Here is a 21,309-nt window from a genome sequence, read left to right as displayed (position 1 = left end):
GGTGCCCTCTTCTGGCCTGCAGGGACACATGCAGGCAGAATACTGTATGCATAATAAATTAATAAATCTTTTTTTTAAAAAAGTGTTTTCCAGGGACCTGGAGAAATGGCTTAGTGGTTGAGAACACTGGCTGCTCTTCCAGAGGTCCTGAGTTCAATTCCCAGCAACCACGTGGTGGCTCACAACCATCTATAATGGGATTTGATGCCTTCTCTGTCATCCAGGCATACATGCAAAATAGAGCACTCCTATGCATAAATGAATCTTTTTTTAAAAAGGTGTATTATTTAGAGGAGGCTGGAGAGATGGCTCACTGGCTGCTCTTGCAAAGTACCTGGGTTTAGTTAGCAGCATTGACATTGTGGCTTACAATTGACTGTAACTCTAGTTCCAGGTGATCCAGTGTCCTCTTTTGGCCTCAGTGGACATCAGGATGCACAGGGTGCACAGACATACAAACAGGCAAAACCTCCATACACATAAACAAGTTGGGTTTTGTTTGCTTGTGTTTGCTTTGAGACTTGGTATAACAGTGTATCCCTGACTGGTCTGGGACTCATTATGTAGTCCTGGCTCGCCTCAGACTCACAGAGATCCACCTACCCCTGCTATCTGAATGCTGGATTAAAGGCTTGTGCCACCGCACCCAGCAATGGCTTTTAAAGAACTTCACTATAGCTGAGCTTGGGCTTGTAGCACACACTAGTAACCCCAGCACTTTAGAAGTGGAAACGGGGGCTAGAGAGGCAGCTCAGTGGTTAAGAGCACCGCCTGTCCTTCCAGAGGATGTGGGTTCAATTCCCAGCAAATGTGACAGCTCACAACTGTCTGTAATTCCAGTTCCAGGGTATCTGACACCCTTTTCACACATGTGGTGCGCATATATACATGCAGACAAAATAAATAAATAAATAAAACCCTATACACAGAAAATAAAAATAAAACTTAAAAAAAAAAAAATCTCTGAGTTCAAGGCCAGCCTGGTCTACAGAGTGAGTTCCAGGACAGCCAAGGCTGTTATACAGAGAAGCCATGTTTCGGAAAAAAAAAAAAAAGAAAAGAAAAAAAAAATGAACAACAACAAAGGATCAGAAGTTCAAGGCCAGTGTGGGCTACACAAAGGAAGCCAGCTTGGGCTACATGAGACCTTGTCTCAAAAAACAAAAAGCTAACATTGTATTATAACTGACTGTCACAATATTTGACCTGCCTCAGTTGTTCAGGGCAGTATTTGAAGAGCCTCCAAATGCTGGTAGTTACCAGTCAGCTAATGAACAAGCTGGCCATTGTTGAGCCTGCAAAGACAGTTTAGGACTGTCTTCAGAGGGCTGGGCTCCCCTGAGAAGGAAGTAAAAGTGAGTCCTGGCAAATATGAACCTGGAAAGATGTGTAATTTCATAGCTCATCTCGTAAGTGACCACCAGGGAAGCTGGAAGTTTGCCCACAGTTGCAGAGCAGTGATGGGTGGGCTAGCATGCAGCTTTCCTGAACCCATGCATTGTACACACACATATGTGCTTACACAGATGCCTGCTGTTTAATAAGTCCCCATGAAATAGGTCCTGACTGGCAAGAGAGTTGTATCAGGCAGGTGAGGCCATAACCCAGAGATATTGCCCAGGAGTTCTAGGGTTCAGCAGCCCACACCACAGATACCTCAAGCAGGCCAGTGGCAGAAAGACTTTCCTGTTCTACCATCACTGCATGTCTGTCTGGAAAGCCAAGGGATAAAACCCAAGTCTGTCTGTTGCATGCTGCTAAGGCCTGTATTCTTCAGCTACGAAGTCTGAGGGCCTAAGCTATCTGTGCCCGTCCTGTTCCCAGGCAGGTTCCAACCATCACAAGCTCCCAAGGTTGTAGTGTTCTGGTGTTGAGCCCCATCATATACTCAGAAACTTGGCCTCTTTTCTTTATGTAGCCCTGGAGGTCTAACTTGCTGTCAACCAGGCTGGCCCCAAACTCACAAAGATATACATGAAGACAATAACCACCACACTCATTCTAAAGCATTTCTTAACAACAGTGTTTGTGAAAATAGTCCTGCCTCCCAGGCTTGGCACAAAGTGCTGTGCTGTATCTCATTTTGTCCTTGTCCTCCCTCAGAAGTTTGTAGGCAATGGAGTGCTTTCTTCCCTTTTTTTTTTTTTTTTTTTTTTGGTTTTTTGAGACAGGGTTTCTCTGTGTAGCTTTGCACATTTCCTGGATCTCACTCTGTAGAACAGGCTGGCCTTGAACTCACAGAGATTTGCCTGCCTCTGCCTCCCGAGTGCTGGGATTAAAGGCGTGCACCATCATCATCACCACCACCACCACCACCACCATCACCACCACCACCACCACCACCACCACCGCCCGGCTGCTTTCTTCCCTTTTTATAGATGAAGGGCATGGGGCTCAAAGATGCAAGATAGTCAAGGCCACACATCATGGTGGGGTAGAATGTGTCCAAACCACATTGCTCTGCTGCTGCTAGCCAATCACCTGCTTAACAGTAGTTGTTTATCAATCACCCACCACGTGCCAGGCATTTTTTTGGTATGAGCCGGCAGATGAATTCCACACCTCCACAGGGCTGCTCTCCTTAAGCCTGCATCCTCTGGGATTGTCTTGGAGTTGTATCCTTGGGTGCATCATCCAACCCTTCCACACTATTTGTTCTTGATCTCTGAAGCCCCCTAGAGCCTTCCCAATCTTCCCATAGGGAGGTGATGGCTGAGAGCTGGTGTCCCCAGATGTACCTTGTATTCTATGGACCAGAAGACACCTTCATGGCACACTGGCCTTGCCTAGAACTTGTGCCCTGCAGTCTCCCTATAGCTTCCCTCCCCAGGGGTGTGGTGGAGAGGGGGTGTGGCAGAGGGGCGGGTGTGCAGGTGCCTCCCACACCTCTTTGCTGCAAAGAACTCAGTCTCCACCTTGGCATACCTTGTTGGGCCAGCTGACAGCACTCAGGCCAGCCTGATAAGAGGCTTGAGGCCCATAGCCATCAGGCTCCCAGCCCTGCCACATCCACATGGCCTCCAGCCTGCTTTTCTGTATATCTCCCCACACAAAGAGCCTGGGTGCTGTGGCTGGCGTTCAGCTGCTGGAGTGGGGTGGGAGGAAAGCGGTGAAAAGCTTTTCAGAAAGGCCTGGGCGAAGGCAGGAGCCACCCAGGTGATGGGAGCTGGTCCCCTGGGACCCCATCCCAGGACCACAGTGAAAGGTTACTGCTAATTGGCAAGCTCCTGATGGGGCCGCATCTATTAGCACTCCCCCTCCCCAGAGACTTCTAGGATGGTCTTGGCACAGCGTGTGATTTGAGAGCTCTCTGGGAGTCTGGCACAATCTGTCTGAATTGTGAACACTGAGCCTCTTGGTTTCCTAATTTGTACTTGTGTTGTCTTGTTTCTCTGCCCATTGTTGCTGGTAGATTTAGTAGCCCCCTCAGCCACCCTGACTTCGGTACCCTCTCCCCAGATCTAGTGGGCTCCCTCTCCTCCCCAGCCCCTAGCCAGACTGTTGGAGGCCATGCTGGGCCAGGGAGCAGCAAAGTCCCTGCCCCCCTCCCCTGACCTGTGGCCTGGCCTCAGGGCCCAGCTCTCACCCCTCATCAGCCCTGACACTAACATGGCTTGTCCACCCTGTCGCAGGGGGCAGATGGCCTGTCGGAGCCCGAGGGCATCTCTCTGAAGCGGGTTGCTGTGGTGGAAGATTTCTTTGACATCATCTACTCGATGCACGTGGAGAGCTCCGCAGAGCCAGGCAAAGCCCCCAAGCACGCTGGGCAGAAGAAAACCTACCGAGCGGTGAGATTTCTGTCTCTGCCTCCGCTGGCAGCCCCAGGCCTTGGCAGGAGGCCATGGGCTCCGCACATGTTGGGCGGGGAGGCGGGGCAGGGAGCTGAGGCGTGATGAAGCGGCCTTTGGGGATCCAGGGGGGCATGGGGCAAGGGCATGGCAGCCAGAGATGGCTCACAGGGTGAGGGGCGGGCTCTGCGGTCAGAGCACAAAGGAGAAGCAGGTTGAGGAGAGGGAGAGGGAGAGAAGGAGAGGGGCTGGCCAGGGCAGGGAGGAAGCCCCGCTTCCCCAGTTTCAGCCTCTTATAGCCTGCTGGGGGAGCACAGATAATAAGAATCGCAGGGGCCAGTGCTTCCACAGCATGGCATGGACTGCTTGCCAGCTTGCCCTAGATGCCTCCTGTGTGTGAGCTTAGCCAGATTACCACACACTATAAGCCAGTCCTGTGAGTTCCCAGAGGCTCTGGGTCTGAGAACTGCCTCCTACCTTCAGGAGGTCACAATTGGGGCCAGAGAGACTGAAGGCAAAGAGATAAACACACAAAGAGAAATGCCTGCGAGACCAGCTTTGAGAGAGCAAGAACCCCATACCTGGGGGCTCAGCAACCATACTCCCAGCCCTGGACATTTAGTGCTAAGCCTGGGGGGCTTCATGGAGAAGGCAACATGCATACTGGCACCTTGAGGAGGGCAGGAGGGAATGGAATGGCTCTCTGGAGAAACATTACACAGCAGGGAGTTGGGAAACAGGGCTGTAGAAAGAGCAGTGCCCCAACCTGCAGGAGGAAGCTGCTAGGCAAAGGCCCCCCTCCCTATTTGGCCCCACATCTGAGTCTGTACCCATGGCTCATGCCCAGGTCTAAGCCCACAAGCCAGACATTTTATTGTCAGCTGAGTCCTCATGGCCATCCTGTGACTAGGGTACTATGGTCCATTTTCTAGTTAAACAAACAGACCCAGAACCTCAAGTCACCTGTCCAAGGTCACACAGAACCTGAGTAGGAGTCAGCTGGTATCCTTCCAGGCTCTCCATGTGGATTTTCTCTTTAGAATCCTATAGTTCTATCTTTCTGGGGCCAGACTTGCCCACCTACGCAAGGTGTGAAGGTCCTGAGCACTATGTGTAGATAGATAGCCGTGAGCTGTAGTGGAGGTGGCCTGTGTAGGTATGATTTCCCCACATGGCCCGATTCAGAATCCAAAATTCTGGAGCTCCTTTGTCTGAATGGGTATTTAGCTCCTTGCTTTTTTATGTAAGTCTGTGCACCATGTGAATACAGTACCCATGGAGACCAGAAGACAGCATTAGGGACTAGAGTTACAGTTATAAGATGCTGTATGAGCCGGGCGGTGGTGGCGCACGCCTTTAATCGCAGCACTCGGGAGGCAGAGGCAGGCGGATCTCTGTGAGTTCGAGGCCAGCCTGGTCTACCAAGTGAGTTCCAGGAAAGGCGCAAAGCTACACAGAGAAACCCTGTCTCGAAAAACCAAAAAAAAAAAAAAAAGATGCTGTATGAGTGCTGGGAATTGAACCCATGACTTCTGGAAGAACAGCTAGTGCTCTTAACCACTGAGCCATCTCTCTTTAGGATGGGTCCTTTGCTGGGAACCTCAGAGAAGTGAGGAACCAACCTGAGTGCCACAGGATGACCACTGTCTTCCCACCCCTCCTGCTGCCCATGAGCAGGGAAGCCAGTCTGAGGGTGTTTCCAAATGGAGCTGTAGAAGGGAGGACCATCAGTCTGGAACAGCAGGGTCCCCCGTGGAATTGAGAAGGCAGTGTTTGCTCATTAGTGAGCCTAACACAGTGCTGGGCCTCCACGTATATCAGGGTCCATCCTTGGCCCTTTCCAATCTCACCTCCTAAGTCAGATCTATGTAAAGGCTACAGGCATAAAGCGGGGACTCCTGTGAGCCCCCATTTTAAGGTGATAGCCACTGCCTGCCTGAGGTCACCTAGCTGGTGCAGAGCCCGGCAACTGACTAGTATCCATCCTTCCTTGCCACAGGTCTCCTGAGGCAAACTATCAAGCCAGCCACTGGCTGCTGTCAGGCATGTGGGCTTGGCTATATGGATCTGGTGACTTCCCTGGCTCCTCAGTGCCCAGCACCAAGCCTTGTCCACAGGCAGTCCTCGGTGGGGTCTGTGGCCTCTGGAACATGCAGAGGCTGAGGGTGAGTTGGGCCAGTCTTGCCAGCCCTTATGCTCCCGGGTTAAGTGAACAGCTAGCCCACTGCTTCTGATCCATATGCTGCCATGTGCCCCATTTCCCTGCCCAGCCTAGAGCTGGCACATGACTGGCATGGAACCAGATGGGCTGCACACACAGCTGGAATTTCAGCACAGGGCCAAGGCTGAGCCCAGCAGGTCAGGGTCTTTCTGCAGCAGTTCAAGGCCAAGGAGCCAGTGCTCCCCCTGCCCCTCTATGCCTCCTAACCCTTCCCTCTCTTCCCTGTCTGCCACCTTTCCTGTGCCACCCTCTTCCTGTTTCTGGAGCAGAGGTGGTACCTGGGTGTCCTATCCCCTTGTTTCATCTGATTCCATTTCCTCCCACCCAGCCTAGCTCCTCAGTCTTGCTCTGCAGAAATGAGCTGCCCCACCCCGCCCATCGCCTTTAGAAAGAGCCCCGGAGCAAACCGTGTGCTGATGACGGCTGTGGAGAAGCCCAGCCTGGCACTGCAGGGCTTCATCAAGCCCTCGGATGAGCGGGTTTTGGATCTGTCACTGTGTATTTTGCCAAAACTGAACCCTGGATCTGATTTTCCATCTATTAAGGTACAAGGACTTTAAAATTCTTACAAGCCTGAAGTGCCTTAAGGGGTTGGGAGACAGTAGGAACTGGGCAGCCTTGTTCAGGGCACTAAAGGAGGCCATTTCTTCAGTAGAAGGGAGAGTCTTTCTAGCAACTGAATTAGAGAACCATGAATTAGAGAGGAAAGGTTATGAGCTTGTAAGGCCTGGAGTTTTTAGAGTCAGGCAGAAGGCATTTGCATGAGATGATACAGGAGGAGCCCCTGTTTGAGCAGGGAGTCCTACCATAGCCTCCTAAGCAGGGTGACCTGAAGGTCCAAGGATCCCAGGAATCTCACGGTGCTAAACCCCGGGGAGAGTTCTAGCTTGCTTCCAGTTTCCTGAGCTCTTTCCCAAACGCTTCACTGATCTCACTCAATCAGGGCTTGAGGAACCTTTTCACTTCCTCTTCCCCCCAGGGATGCTAGAGGCCTGATCAGCTTCCAGAGCGCAGATCTGGCTACCCAGGCCACTTTGGAGTTAAGGCCAGATGTGGTCAACAGCTGTTCCAGGCCCCACCACGTGCTAATCCACCACAGGGCAGAAGGAGGATCTTGTAAAGTGGTGCAAATCCCCACCCCACCCACCCCACCCCACCCCACCCCACCCACCTCATCAGGCTCTGTTGGCTTCTGAGTTGGGGAGTGAAAATGGGCCTTGCAAGTCAGCGACTCTGCAAATAGCTTCTGCTCTCCCTGCCCGAGAAATCTCTCAGTTTTTCAGACTGAGAAAAACAGAAAAGGGAAATCCATGCGTGGTTTTAGGGCTTGGCAGTAGACTCCGAGAACAACACGGCAGGCATCTCAGGACAGCTAAGGGAAGCCTGCTGGGGACAGGTCCTGAGCATCTCCCTTCCAAAACATAGAGGCAGCTCTCTGGTTCTGTTTTGTACGTGTGTCTATTTCTAGAACAGTCTGAAGCCATCTGAAAGCCACTGTCCTCCCGACAAGATATCGTGTGAGGATTGCCTTTCTGGTCTCACTTTTGTGTATGTGTGTGTGTGGTCCCATGGACCTGTGGCATCTAGGCCCTCAGATAGAAATAGAGGCTCTATTTCTGGTCCTGGACCAACCGAAGGGTGAACCAAAAGATGCTGTGGAAGGTGAGAGAAGAGGGACTGTGTTGTCCATATGGGTCCCTCTGTACAGAACGGATTCCCCAGGCTTCCTTCTATGCTCTGTCCCACCATCTGACAGCTCTAAGGACTTCCTACCTCTCCCATTCCCCTGTGGGACCCAGGGCCATAAGATATATCCCCATGGCTCAGCCAAGACCCCTGGCGATCTTGTTGGTCACCATCTCACCCTGGAGACAGACTCCTGTGCACACTGCAGGCCAGGCAGCAAGAACAGACATTCTCATCCTGTGTACAGCCCTGAGCAGAGCAGCCTGGCCAGGGGCTGCTCTTGAGTCCTTTGAAAAGTGTCTGTCCAGTGCAGGTGAGCAGGCAAGCTTGACCAGTCTCTGGCAGGAACCTCCTCCTCCTCCCTCCAGCTTATTGTAGCTCTCTTCCCCATAGCCACTCAGCTCTTCTGAGGCCTAACTCTGGGAACAATATCTCAGGGGAGCCCAGGACCTCATCTTTTGGCCAGTCAGCCCTGGCCCTGGCTCTGGCTGGAACTCATCCTTCCCTCTGGCCCTTCTACAGCCGAGCTCACTATTCCCAACTCAGCATGATCCGAAAGGGACTTCCAGAGCTCTAGGCTAGGATGAAGATGCCTGCTTACCTAGCAGAAAGCCCCCCACCTTCCAGTCCTCATTCCCCAAGTGGGCCAACCTTGCCGTCCTCCTCCACTGGGGCTCTCCCATTTGTGCTACAGCCGGAGATGCTGGGGTTGGCCCTTGTCCTTGACCTCCAGAGCAAAGCAATCAGACAGGGGATTTAGAAGGGAGATAGCTCATCAAAGACACTGCCTGCTCTGCAGAGCATCAAATCAGCCGAGAAGTAACAACTGTGTCACCAAAATTAACGCAAGTTTGCAGCTGGCAGGAGTAGCCCTGGAACTAGCAGGCCAGTGGCTGGGCTGAGGGCCTTGAAGGCTGGTCCTTAGGGGGCTGCTGCAGTCTGGTGCACCCTAGCCGTCTACATACCCTGGCTCTCCTCTCCTCTAGCAGCAGAGATTCAGAATGCCCATGAGTCCTTATCCCTAGTCCCTATAGAAACAGACTGTGTTCTTGCCACAGAGAAGGACCCAGTGCAGTCCAGAGTGGCCCCCAAGCCCTCGCCCAACTTTCTTGTTGGGCTATGGTAAGGACAGGAATGCTTGGTGATGCTGCCCCCTAGTGGAGCGGAGCAGGAGACCCGGGCTCTAGGCAGCACGTGAGAGGAAAAGTGGAATCCCAGTGACAGCCAAAACAGAAGCAGAGTTTCCGACCCAGAGCAAAGCTGACCCCTTACTAGATTTCTAGGCCACACCCCCTCCCTGCTTCCTACCCAGCCTTCTCATATTCCCTCCATTCCATCTCCACCTTGCCTCCCTCCTACCAGCTCTCTTCCTCAGCATGGGATAGTGAGGCTCGCAGCACTGCCCCTCAAGAGCTGTGTGACCTCAACTGAATCCTTAGTTACAAGAAGGAACGTGAAGGTCCCCGAGAGGCACAGTGTGGAAAACTGGATGCCCCCAAACCAGCCTCCTATGGCTGAAAGGCACTTGGCCTGTAAGTTAGCCCGGGACATCAATGGTAGAACTTTGGGCTCTGTTCATAGGCCAGTGAATTTACAAGTGGGTCTTAGTTTATACATCTCTCAGAGGAGAGGCTGTTATATTCTAGAGCAGTGTTCATAAGTTCACCCTTTAGTGGCAGCAATAAAATGTTCTAAGAAGAATATTACTTGTTAGAGGTTAAAAGCTAGATCATGTTTAAATGTTTTTTGTTTGCAATTTTTAATCTCCTTTATTCAAGTCTTAAAAACAAGTGGCTCATTTTACAGCAAGGAGTGGAGGCCACTGGCCTTGTCACTGGTGACCAAGTTGCCTCCAAGGTGGCACATGACGTGCAAACTGTTTTCTGGCAGATCGCGGAGACCTACGCCTTCCTCCCCAGAGAGGCTGTGACTCGGTTCCTCATGAGCTGCACGGAATGTCAGAAGAGGATGCACTTTAACTCCAGCGGCCCGGAGCCCAAAGGTGGGGGCCACTGTTCCCAGAGGCCAGTGTGGTTGGTGGCACTGCCCCAAGAGCCTTGTTTGATTCTGTGTAACTTTTTAATTAATTAATTACTTGATTACTTATTTGTTTTTGAGACAGCGTCTCACTGTATAGCCCAGGCTGGCCCTGAACTCTCAGCCCTCCTGCCTCAGCGTCTCAAGTGCTGAGATCATGTGTGTGCCCCACACAGCTTGCTTATTGTTGTTGGTTTTTCATTGTTGTTGTTTTTTGTTTTTGTTTTTTTAAGTTAAGCTTCACTTAAGTCAATGACCCATCCATCCTGCCCTTCTAGGCTTAGGCTAGCCTCTCCTTCCACCTCATTTCTAGTTAGAAACGGGTACCCTTCCTGTTCTCTGGGCGCTGCCATCCTAGCCACTTGGCCTTGCCCATGGGGCTGTTTGTCCACTCATGTACACATGGATCTGGGTCTCTGAAGAGAGGCACACACCCCATGAGCCATGTTCCTCTTCCTGTTTGGCCCTTAACACCTGCTGATGTTGGGCCCTCCCTGAGGTCTGCTCCCTCCCTGTGCACACACCCGTGTGCCCTCCAATCAGTAAATCAGTGAGGACTGATTAGAATTTAAAATGGACAGACCACTTGTGATTAGCAAGTTGCCCCTTGCTCTGTTCAGCCCAGTGAGACCATCAAGGGTCCCCATTCAATATCTCCCTACACTGTCAACCATAACAGCCCATCAGAGCTTGTCTACCTACAGCTGGCTTTGACTGTAACACAGGCCAGCACATTTAGTCATGGTTACCATGACTCTAGTGTGTCATGGGTTGGGGGTCACTGATCAGAGTTCTGGGCCTTCCCCATAACATGCTGTGCCTCTTCTGGCTTCAGCCTGCAAATGATGAACCATGGTCAACGGGGCAAAGGGGTTGGGGCAGTTGCCCGACCATGAGAACGAAGTAGGACTGGAGAGTAAGCCACTTATCCGGGTAGAACTCTAACGGCATCCACCCACCTAGGGAGGAAAAGTCAACCACATGATGACAGCCAGGTCACAGGAACTCAGGCCACAGGCAGAGTTTTCCTCTGAGTGCCCCTGAGGCACCTGAGCAACTTGTGACACCAGCTGACTCACCAAATCAAGAGGCTTTGCTGTCTGGGAACCACGAGTCAGTGGATGCCTGTCAGGTGTGAGGGTCCAGAACTTGTTAATGCTGTTCTATTGCTGAGAGCAAGCTCCTAGGCCAAGCTGTGTGGGTATGGGTCTCAGCTCTGTGCTTGGGGTCAGAAAGGGTCCCTACTCAGAGGACTGATAAGACTTGAGAGGTTGTCTGTGAGCCTGGTACAGAGCTCTAGTATGGGAGAGTGACCCTAAGGGATGCTTGTCACACGATCACACATGGCCTGGCCCCAGGGCCAAGACAATCCTTGGCCCTGCAAATGGGCCTGGAGGGCTTTTCTCTGCTCCCTCCACACATTGCAGGTCTAGGCCCTGAGCTAGCTGCCTGGATCCTGCCCACCCAAGTATGCTGGTCCTCTCCTGTTCCTGCCCTAATTGTTTCCATAGCAACTGGAGGAGTCAGGCACAAAACTGCTGCCTGAAGGAACAGAGGCAAGGCTGCCCTGGGGGACTGTAGGCCTCCCAGCTCTCCTGCTCTGCTTCCAACTGTGAGGAGGGTGCTCCTCCCCAAAGGCTACAAGGTCTTCAGGCTTCTGGGCTTCTCTGTGAGGAACCCAGCAGCGACTTGCTTCCTCTCCCTACTGACTGCCTCCCCCTTAGGAGGGTCCTTCCCACCCACAAGCCCCAGGAAAGAGGAAAAGAAGGAGAAGGGGGGTTGCTCACAGCTGGGAACTGCTTAGAGTATAAACCAGCTTGAGGACTGGGTGCTGAGCCTCTCTCCCTGGGCTTATCTTGACAGGAAAGAGGACAGGTGTCTGCCCGTTCTCAGTCCTGGGCAGCTGACCTTCCACTGCAGAGAAGTGACTACAGGAAATCAGACAGAGCATGGCCCATGCACGAGTGGGCACCAGGCCAGGGGGATCTGGTGTGCAGTCAGCCCTGTTCCCTGCTGTGTGTCCCACAGCAGGTTAGGGAACCTCTCTGAGAATCTCCTGCTCATAATAGCCTTGAGTTGTCAGTCCTGGCATACAGCCAAGAAAACCAAGACCCAAAGAAGTGCCGGGTGAAATCACTCATTCCAGGCTTCCCTCACCTACCTCCCTAGAGAGGAAAGCGGCAAAATTGCCTTTATCATCAGCAAAGTGGACGCTGTGGTGGTGCAGATGCGTAAAAGGAGCCCCCTCTGCAGGGCCTGGGACTTGGATACCTTGGGAACTTGAGCCCTTTGTTAGGTTGTTGTGCTCAGGCCCAGGTGGCTTCCCTTTCCCCTAGACCTGAAGCTAGTGGCTACAAAGGCAAGGTCAACCCCCACCCTGAGCAAAATAGCTGGGTCCACCCACGTGCTAGATTTAAAAGGGAAAGTTTGGTTTCTGGACTGCCAGTAGAGAGCTCTGGAATCTGATAGGTTCCCTCTTTGCTCCATGGCTTGAGGCATCAGCCTCTAAATCCTTGTTGCCAGCTTTCTCCCTGACAGGAGAGACCTCTACCCTCTGCATTCTCTCAGATTGCATCCCTGCCTGCTAGTCCTCCCTTCCCCCAGAGGCAGGCTTCTTATTCCTGTCCCAGGAAGGTGGGGAGGAAGGGGGACAGGGGACAGGATGGAGTCTCCTCTGGGGCTGCTGGGAGACTGTCCAGTTTCCTGGCTTCGTGCTGGAAGGAAGAGGAGGAAGCAGAGTGGCCCCAGTGAGCAGCCTGTCCCCAGCAGAGTGGGCCCAACAGCACAAACAAAGCGAGCTGCAGAGGGTCTGGAAGTCGTCAGTTCCAGGGCCTCCATACCACCAATCTCCCACCAATCCCAGTGGGAACTCATTCTCAAACCAGTCTGCCATCCTGGGCAGAGAAACCTCTGAGGGTGCATTCCTGCTTTCTCTACCGTGGCAATATACTGTGACAAGGTTGCAAACTGTGAGCTGTCTGTGAACAACGTGGGCTGTGCTCCTGCTTCCTTAGGAGCATGCGAATCACCAAGCCAGACTCCTCTGCAGTTCCCAGGACCGTGCTGGCCCTTCTAGATGCCTCCTTCCTGTGCTTTCCAGGCCCATCCCTGCCCATTGCTCTCTTCTGTCTTGCCTTGATGACTGGCCTTTTCTCTCCCAATCTCACACTCTCGGTGTGACAGTGGGAAGCTGCGTAGCCTTTCTGTGTGGTGTTGTCCTAGCTGTAAAGAAGGGGCATTACGCCGGGCGGTGGTGGCGCACGCCTTTAATCCCAGCACTCGGGAGGCAGAGCCAGGCGGATCTCTGTGAGTTCGAGGCCAGCCTGGGCTACCAAGTGAGTTCCAGGAAAGGTGCAAAGCTACACAGAGAAACCCTGTCTCAAAAAAACAAAACAAAAAAAAAAAAGAAGAAGAAGAAGGGGCATTACTACAAGTACAGTCTCCTGGGGTTTTTGGGTCCATGTGGAGCCCATAGGGCACGCTCCGTTCTTCTTGGCTAAGGAATCCACTTTATGCTCCTCAAAAAGCTTTCTTGAGCTACTCCAGGGCCCTCTTGGCTCTAATGGACTCCCATATACCCTACCCCACTGTGTCTACTCCTCCTTGTTTTTCAGCCTCTTTTTTCCCTTCATGCAGTGAGCAGTAAATATGAGTGATGAGTGATGCAGATGCATAAAAGTTGCCCACTCTGCAGGCTCCTGGAGCTTGCCCATTCATTGGCTACCTTCCTTCCACCTAGGCTTAGAATCCCTGTTTTGTTTCTGAGTCTGAACTTCACAAGGCTGGCTGGTCTTGTGGTTTCTCTACTCCTCTTGCATATGTCCTTCAACGCCCAACAGAGCTCTTCTATCCCCCTGGCCAATATCTGGAAACTTCTGTCATCTCTGGACTGAGGAGTTCTTTAGGTAAAATGTTGTGAGAATGGGCACTTGGAGAATGTGAAGACTGGGCATTCCTTTTTGGAATTTGTGTTGATTGACAGGTGCCATTTGTATCCACAGTGGAGCTGAGCATGGCTTGGCCTGTCCTGTGATGGGCAGAGCCTAAGTTGTTGATCCTTTCCAAAGCCCCAGAGAGTCAGGCTGAGCACTTGGGCTGGTTTCCATTTTCCTTGGCAAGGAGGTGCTGAAACATTGCTTGGGGCCACTTCCTTGGCCTCTCTTCCTAGCAGCTGCTGGATCACTTAGCCTCTGTAGGTGATACCTCTTAACTCTCCTCTCTACATAGTAATAGCATCCAACACAATGGCATCAGGCTGTCTGCAGTGGCCTGGGCACAGAGGATCACCCTATGCAGAGAGCCAAGGGAACTCCCCTCTTCCTGTTTACACTCTGCCTTAGCTTGCCTGGCATGGCATCCTTCCCACCTGTGAGCATCACACAGGGCCACCATCGGCTTTGCATCTGTTACTTCTCCACTCACCATATCCAGAGCTCATGGGGCTCCCCCAGCCCTCTGCCTTTCTCCTTACTGTAGGGAGCCAGTTCTGACCTCCCATGCCAGCTCCATGACTCCCTTCCTCACTGGAAATGTCCCTGTCCACCTTGACACTGCTGCCCCAGCAGGATGCTCACTCCTGGGACTGAGGGACTAAGTACCCCACGGCCTACCAGCGCAGGTGTTCCCTGATAGCTCTGTTTGTCTGCTTTCCTGCTGCAAGGATCTTGCCCACCTCTTCCAGAGCAGTCCTAGCTCCTTCGGGGTCCTGGAAGCATCTTCTGCTTTGTGGAGATTCTGGAGAGCACGGACCAGGGAAAACCCTTTCCTTCTGCCTACATACAGGTCACTAGCCTGGCCACTCTTCTTAGTATAATTTTTCTTCCCTAAGCTAAACTGTCATCTGCTTCTTGATACGCAGCCTTAGCATTCAGGTACAGTGTAAGCTACATCAGGGCATCTTGCCTATGTAGATGGCCAAATGCAGAGAGCCCCTATAAGACCAGGCCCTTTGGAGGGTGGGTAGCTCTTCACAGCCTCCATGTTGTTCAGCAGCTTCATCCCAGGCAATTTCACCTTTGAGGAAATTACAGTGAAGTCACACTTCTCAGCCAGAAACACCATGATTCAGAGATAGGAACATGGCTCTTGTCTGTGACCCCATCTCAGGGTCCTTGGAATCATTTACCCAATATGTTGCCTCCCACCCACTCCATCTTAGTAGATCAGAGCCTAAAAGCTCCCTGGGGTTAAGGAAGTTAACTCTAGGTTGATAGTGGTCCTTTGAGGAAAAGACCAGCTCCATTTTCCTACAAGCTAGGCTCATGTACACAGGATTCCCTGCCCCACCCAGACATGGTGGAAAATACGGACCAGCCCTTTCCACCATCTGCACCGTGCTCAGGCACATTCAGTGCGGTGTCAGGCATCTGAAGTCAGTCTGGAAGTGAAACTTGGTGAGTGTAAAGACAGGCCAGGAGCAACACAGACTCACCAATAATGCTACAATAATATTTTTTTTAAGGTGGGCTGCCATGAATCTGATAACTACCATTTTGAGTCAGAGTCATCAGTATGGAATTGTATTCTAGAGTCCTAGGTGACCAGTAAACATTTTTAGGTATAATTTCTTTGTATGCAAGTAAGACTCGAGAGTTTTAGAGGGAAGCAGTGAACTTCTTCCTCTGATCTGTTTTTAGGGCTTGGGTGCCCTTGAAATGTACGTTTCTGTTAGTTATCCAAGTTCATTAAAACACACTTGTCACTACAAAGAAGGGTATAGAGAAGTCCAGGCCCAGTCTGGCCCCGCAGGAGGGCTCCCTCCAAGTGACTTTGCCCTGTGTTTCAGAGGCTCTTCCTCCTTTTCTCACTGGAGTCAAACACTTAGAAAATGAGCCGTTTTAGACTCATTTCACACAAGCGTTTGTCCTCCTGCGGCTTCTTCACTTGGCACAGTGCTGCACGGGTGCAGAGGTCTCTTTAGTTGGGTGCTAGCTTTGGAGGGGTAAGTGGAGCAAATGACCCTGGGATTGCCCTGTCACCTAGCCCTGTCATCCACGTTTGCTACAGCCTGTCCCTTGGCTGTGGTGGTGACAGAGGAGGGCAGGGTTTGCTTGGTGAGGCGGTTGCTATCATCCCACAGGACTCAGATCCTACCCCTTCGATGAAGTGGAGATCTTTTGACAGAAAGCCTACGGTAAAATCAACCTGGCCTGAGGCCCGTGTGAACAGGAGAGGCCCAGAGAATAGGTAGCCAGGATGATGTCATGGCCACCAGAGATTCAAGAGTCATCTTTGGGGTTAGGGATTTAGCTCAGTGGTAGAGTGCTTGCCTAGCAAGCACAAGGCCCTGGGTTCAGTCCTCAGCTCTGAAAAAAAAACAAAAAACAAAAACAAAAACAAAACAAAACAAAACAAAAAAAAGTCATCTTTACTTTCTGACCCATAAATTCCATCTCTTAGACTAGTTCTATGATGGAAAAGATCAAAATACAGACAAGTAGGTATTCCCAGAGGTGTTCCCTGCAGTGTTGGTTACACTAGCCATACCTAACCAATCATAAGGGTACGGCTCAGGTAAATTGTGGGAAAATACCCATGGCAAAATGTTTAGGGGAAAAAAATTACCTCTAGTGCTCATGAGGCTGAGCAGGAAGATCATGAGTTCAAGGCCAGCCTAGGCTACATCCAAAGCAAGACCTTGTCTCAAAATAAATAACTTAATTAAATTAAACACCTTTTTTGAGAGGAAAGCAGACTATAATTTTCTGCATGCATATGATATCAAGTGTGCAAAGGAAAGTCACAGGGAAAATAAACAGAAGCATATGCCAGGCTGCTTGGTGCAATTACGCTTTTAGATTTTCTTCTTCACATCATTCCACACATTGCAGATTTTCTACAAAAAGAGCACACGTAGCTTTGATCCTCAGGACAGCATAGCAATAAGCAGGAGGAAAAACCCTCCTCTGCATGCGATTATGGAGGCACCAGGTTTTGGGAGGGTAGATGGCACTGGGGGCCTGGCTCAGATCTGTGAGCCATCTGGTCCCAGAGGGTGCTGGGGGCGGGGGCACTGTGGGGCTGAGGCTGGAGTGGGACAGGCAGAAGCAGGTGTTTACCAGGAGGAGCCGACTTTGGCCAGAGTTGGAAACTTAATGCCTTCAGGGTCCTGGCAGGTGGCCTGGGTGAGCAAAGCTGTGCCCAGTGGTAAGTGGGACTGTGGCAAAGCACAGATGTCCTGCTTGTAAGAAGAGGCTGCTGCAGGGCCTCATGGTTGTCACAGGAACCCCATGTGACCAGACCTTCCATTTCTTTTGAAATAGACAAGTCTCACTTTTTTTTTTTAAACTGGCACCTAACTGGCAAGCATTTTCAGCCCTGTGTGCTGTACACCACACAGGTGGACAGTTGACCAGTGAGTGGCCACTGGCCCTGCCCTTATTGGGGGCATCCTCCTATTACCCCAGCCCCACCCTCACCCCTCCAGCCGGCACAGACTGAAAGGAGCTTCCTTTTGTCGTTCCTGCAGAGAATGAGCCTCCATCCCCTCTGGTGTCTGGCATTATTGACTACAACATGCCCCTCACCTCCACCTACTTGAAGCAGATGAAGCTACGAGTGATGAACTCTCAGGAGCAGGTAAGGTGCCTGCTGTCTCCCCCAGAGACCAGGAAGTTGGGGGGCATTGCCTTTCCAGGCCTGGGGGCCCCTGCAGCAGCCTGTATAAACGGGCAAATCAAAGAGACCCTTATCTGGTCATCTGGCCCCCAGCCAGCAGAGAGGGCAGAAGTGCGTCCTTCCTGGGAGTGTCTTCTGAAACCTGGACACTCAGCCTTGCCAGGCTTTCCCCAAGGATATTCAAGGGAGAGGTGCTCCAGAGCCACAGACCTTGGCTCTCGGGCCCTCCCCTCTGTCTGTGGCACTGCTGGCTGCTTGCCTGTGGCCTCTGTCATTCTTGGGTCCTAGACAGGCCGGGAAGATGGGCCTTGGAAAGTGGCCCAGGCTAGATAAGGCCTTGGGGCTCCCTGGTTGTTCAAGACTTCCAGATGTGGTTTGCCAAGGGATGTCAGGCACCATGAAACACCCCCCCAACACACACACACACACACACACACACACACACACACACACACACACACACACTTGTGTCTCCCCACACAGTCCACTTGCTAACCTCTTACAAAGAAATTGCCTGCCCTTCAAAGAAAATCTGGGTGAGCGCTGTGCTCTCCCTCTGCTCTGCTGCCACCAAAATCAGGGCATTCCTTCCTCACCTGTCTCCAGTGCCCCCTCTCTGCTGATATCAAGTCCCAAAGGCTTAACTACAGGAGGGGGAGCCTGTTCTCAAATGGAATCCAGGCCAGAATTCTGGGTCCATGCGGTCTTGCACTGCAAGCCTCTTGACGATGCAAACGTGGGGGGTGGGGGGTGAAAGGTGGGGAGCCTCACGGCTGGCCTGGATGTTGCAGGGTGAGTGTATGCAGCAGCTGGCCTGTGCTGCTCACTCTGAGCACTCAGGCTGTTTGGCTTCACCTGCTGAGCTGCTTCCCAAGCCCCACAACCCAGGTTCCTAGAGGCTAAAGGAAGGGAGCCAGCTTTGTTCTGGAAGGCCAGCCTCTTGTGTGTGTTTCCCCCTCACCCAACAGTACCTGTCATAGATGGCTGCAGTCAAAGGCAGTGAGTGTGTGCGGGGGTGGGGGTGAGGGGGTGGGGGGGGTGCCTGGACGTGGGGCAGAGCCTGCATCGTTTCTGCTTTGCGGTGGCGGTCTCGGGGTGTCATTGTTGTGCTAATACTTAGGAAATTTCAGTCATACCGCACAGATCCCTGATGGTGGCCTTTGTGTTCCTATAACCATCCACAGTGTCACTTCCCCCATATGAAGAGCCAGGCACAAAACACAGACAGCTGAGAGCAGTGCCACATGGCCTTTTCTGTCCTGGGGCAGGCAGCTGGATCTGGGTCGCTGCTGGGGCCAGTGTGGTCAGTGTGGTGTGCAGACGTGACCTCTCTTCCGTGCCCCTGTCAGGGTTTATTTGGTTCTAAAATCTCACTATAGTTTCCCTTGTATTGGTAGAAGGGGGGGGGGGCAGATTAACAAAGATGGGGTCCTTTCTGTGAGCCAGGCTCTAGGGCTTAGCAAATGGGGCCCAGTGGTGCTGTTGTGAAGCCTGTCCTCCAGGGTATGTGGTTATGGATACTCAGGGTGTCCAGCGGAGGGTCTGCGGCAGAGACAGGGAAGGCTTGCCACAGCAAAGGATGCCTAAGATGATGTTAGATAAGAAAGGAAGAGAAGTCCCAGACCATAGGGAGAACCCACACAAAGGCCCCAGGGCCAAGGCGAGAGTTCAGCTGCTGATGGAAAAGGGGATACTCACAGCCACACTCGAGCATCAGGCGAGTGTCTAGCAAACCAAAAGTCACGGACTGATTGTCCTGGCCAGGCTCAAGCTACTCCCACAGTAAGACTGCGAGAGTCATTGTCCCCAAATATTCTGGGAGTCTGGCTGGGGCTGGGGCTGGGGGTGGGAAGACTCAGAGCAGCCAGTTTACCCTGTCTGTCGGGGAGGGGTCAAAGGGCAAACCCTCCTTGCATACTGGCAGGTGAAGCAATAGCAATATTCCACATTTCCTTGTGCCTCCCACCTGTCAATCTCCAGCGCCCCCATCCCCCCTCCACCCCTCACTCCCCCCCCACGAACAGCAGGGAGCTTCAAGGCCTCGGTCTCTCAGGCAGCAGGCAGCACTATTGTCCCTGCTTTATGGCTGGCACACAGGAGAATAAGAAATCACTCTGCTCACCCGATTGTTTATCTACAGCAGCAAGGAAGGGGCCAAGGACCAGAAGCCTCTGATGCTCCTGCTTGAGTTGAAACTAAAAATACAGAGCCTTGCATTAGTAGCCTCTTCCTTACCAGTGAAGGCAGAGCAGGGTCCTCCTTAGGGCAGGTGATGTCCTCTCATCCAAAGTCTACCTTAGTCTAAGTTCTGCCCTGTCATGTCCCACATCCCAAGACAAAGTTTCACTCCATCCCTGTGACCACAGAGTGCCAACAGCTGACACCTGTAGTGTCTGCAAGCTGCTGATGTGAGCTTTGTGGAAAGGAAAGACAGTCCCCAGTAACTGAGGCCAGGCTAGAAAATGTCAGTTAATCATGCACTGTGGGAACAACTGCCCAATCATTCGTTTTGGGGTTTTCCAACATTGCACATCCGGGAGACAAGGGGGAGTCAGGGTGCATGTGCACCTCACCTTGTTCTGATCAGACAGTGAAGAGAGGAGGTGGGGTTTTCTTGTAGCTGGCCAGTCATGTTGTTTGATTCAGGTTGATATGCTGGGAACTTAGTCCTTCTCTGTGTCAGATATTAGAAATATGGAAAGCTAATACCAGGGTCTGACACCTGGCAATGGCCCCCCAATACACACATAAAAGGAAACTCTGATGATAATATTTACCCAAAGGAAAGAGATTCTTCTTGAGGTCTGATTTGGTGCAGCAAATTGTGGTGGTATTGTGTTCCCTAAAATATTGTGTACCCTAATAAACTTATCTGGGGTCAGAGACAGAACAGCCACTAGATACAGAGGCTAGAAAATGGTGACACTCACACCTTTACTCCTAGCATTCCAGAGGCAGAAATCCCTCTGGATCTCTGTGAGTTCAAGGCCACACTGGAAACAGCCAGGCATGGTGACACACGCCTTTAATCCCAGGGAGTGAGCCTTTAATCCCAGGGAGTGATGGTAGAAGGCAGAAAGATATATAAGGCGTGAGGACCAGAAACTAGAAGCATTTGGCTGGTTAAGCTTTTAGGTTTTGAGCAGCACAGTTCAGCTGAGAGCCATTCCGATATGAGGACACAGAGGCTTCCAGTTTGAGGAAACAAGATCAGTTGAGAAGTTGGCCAGGTGAGGTTAGCTGTGGCTTGTTCTGTCTCTCTGATCTTCCAGTGTTCACCCCAATAACTGGCCTCAGGTTTGATTTTATTAATAAGACCATCTAAGATTCCTGCTATAGCAAATATTTTCCGTTTCCTCAGTATGCAAGATGATATGGAGTTAAATGACACTCTCTCTACAGAGACCTCCCCAAAGACCATGACTCCAGGAGTTGCCGTCAAAGTGGCCACGATAAATTGAAAATATGGGCTATAGTGTCCTAAAAGAGGTTTTATTTCCTGCCAGGTGTGGTGGCCCATCCCTGTAATCTTGGCACTTGGAAAGTAGAGGCAGAAAGATCCCAAGTTCAAGGCCAGCCTGGATTCAAAAAACTCAAAACAAGAGGATTTTGCTTATCACGAACTCTCTTCTAGAGATACAGAACTGAAACCACACTTGGTTGCACAGATGATAAATTATCTTTGTAGAGGAGGCAGGGTGGGGAAATGTGGTGAGCTCTGAGCTCTCAGGGGACAGCTGAGAGCCTTCCAGGAGAAGGTCAGGTCCCAGGAAGGGATGCAGGCTGCACTGTGGGCCTGAGTGAACCAGTAGGTACCGACTGACCTGTCTCAGTTTCCAAATCCCCTTCCAGAGGGTGCTCTAAGCACTGAGAACCACACTGTATTCTTCGTCACAGAATAACCCATTTACTGCCATTCACTTTTTCTTATTTTTCCATTTTTTTGTAATTAAATAACAC

At 51.6% G+C, this 21,309-nt stretch overlaps 1 protein-coding gene across 4 annotated transcripts in view; it reads left to right on the top strand.

Annotated features, from left to right (window-relative positions):
• Nol4l (nucleolar protein 4 like) overlaps window positions 1–21,309 on the top strand; it is a 125,123-nt gene that overhangs the window by 45,753 nt on the left and 58,061 nt on the right. For 3 of the 4 annotated variants that reach the window (XM_059261667.1, XM_059261666.1, XM_059261669.1), the window contains exons 2-4: window positions 3,633–3,788; window positions 9,586–9,697; window positions 17,201–17,310. In XM_059261667.1, the coding sequence (XP_059117650.1) occupies window positions 3,633–3,788; window positions 9,586–9,697; window positions 17,201–17,310 (378 nt within the window). Of the gene's footprint in view, window positions 1–3,632; window positions 3,789–5,838; window positions 5,954–9,585; window positions 9,698–17,200; window positions 17,311–21,309 lie in introns of those variants that run through there. The other variant, XM_059261668.1, reaches the window with a different exon arrangement.

The sequence above is a fragment of the Peromyscus eremicus genome, chromosome 4 (genome assembly GCF_949786415.1).
Source record: "Peromyscus eremicus chromosome 4, PerEre_H2_v1, whole genome shotgun sequence".
NCBI lineage: Eukaryota > Metazoa > Chordata > Mammalia > Rodentia > Cricetidae > Peromyscus > Peromyscus eremicus.
This window is presented reverse-complemented; position numbering and strand designations above follow the sequence as displayed.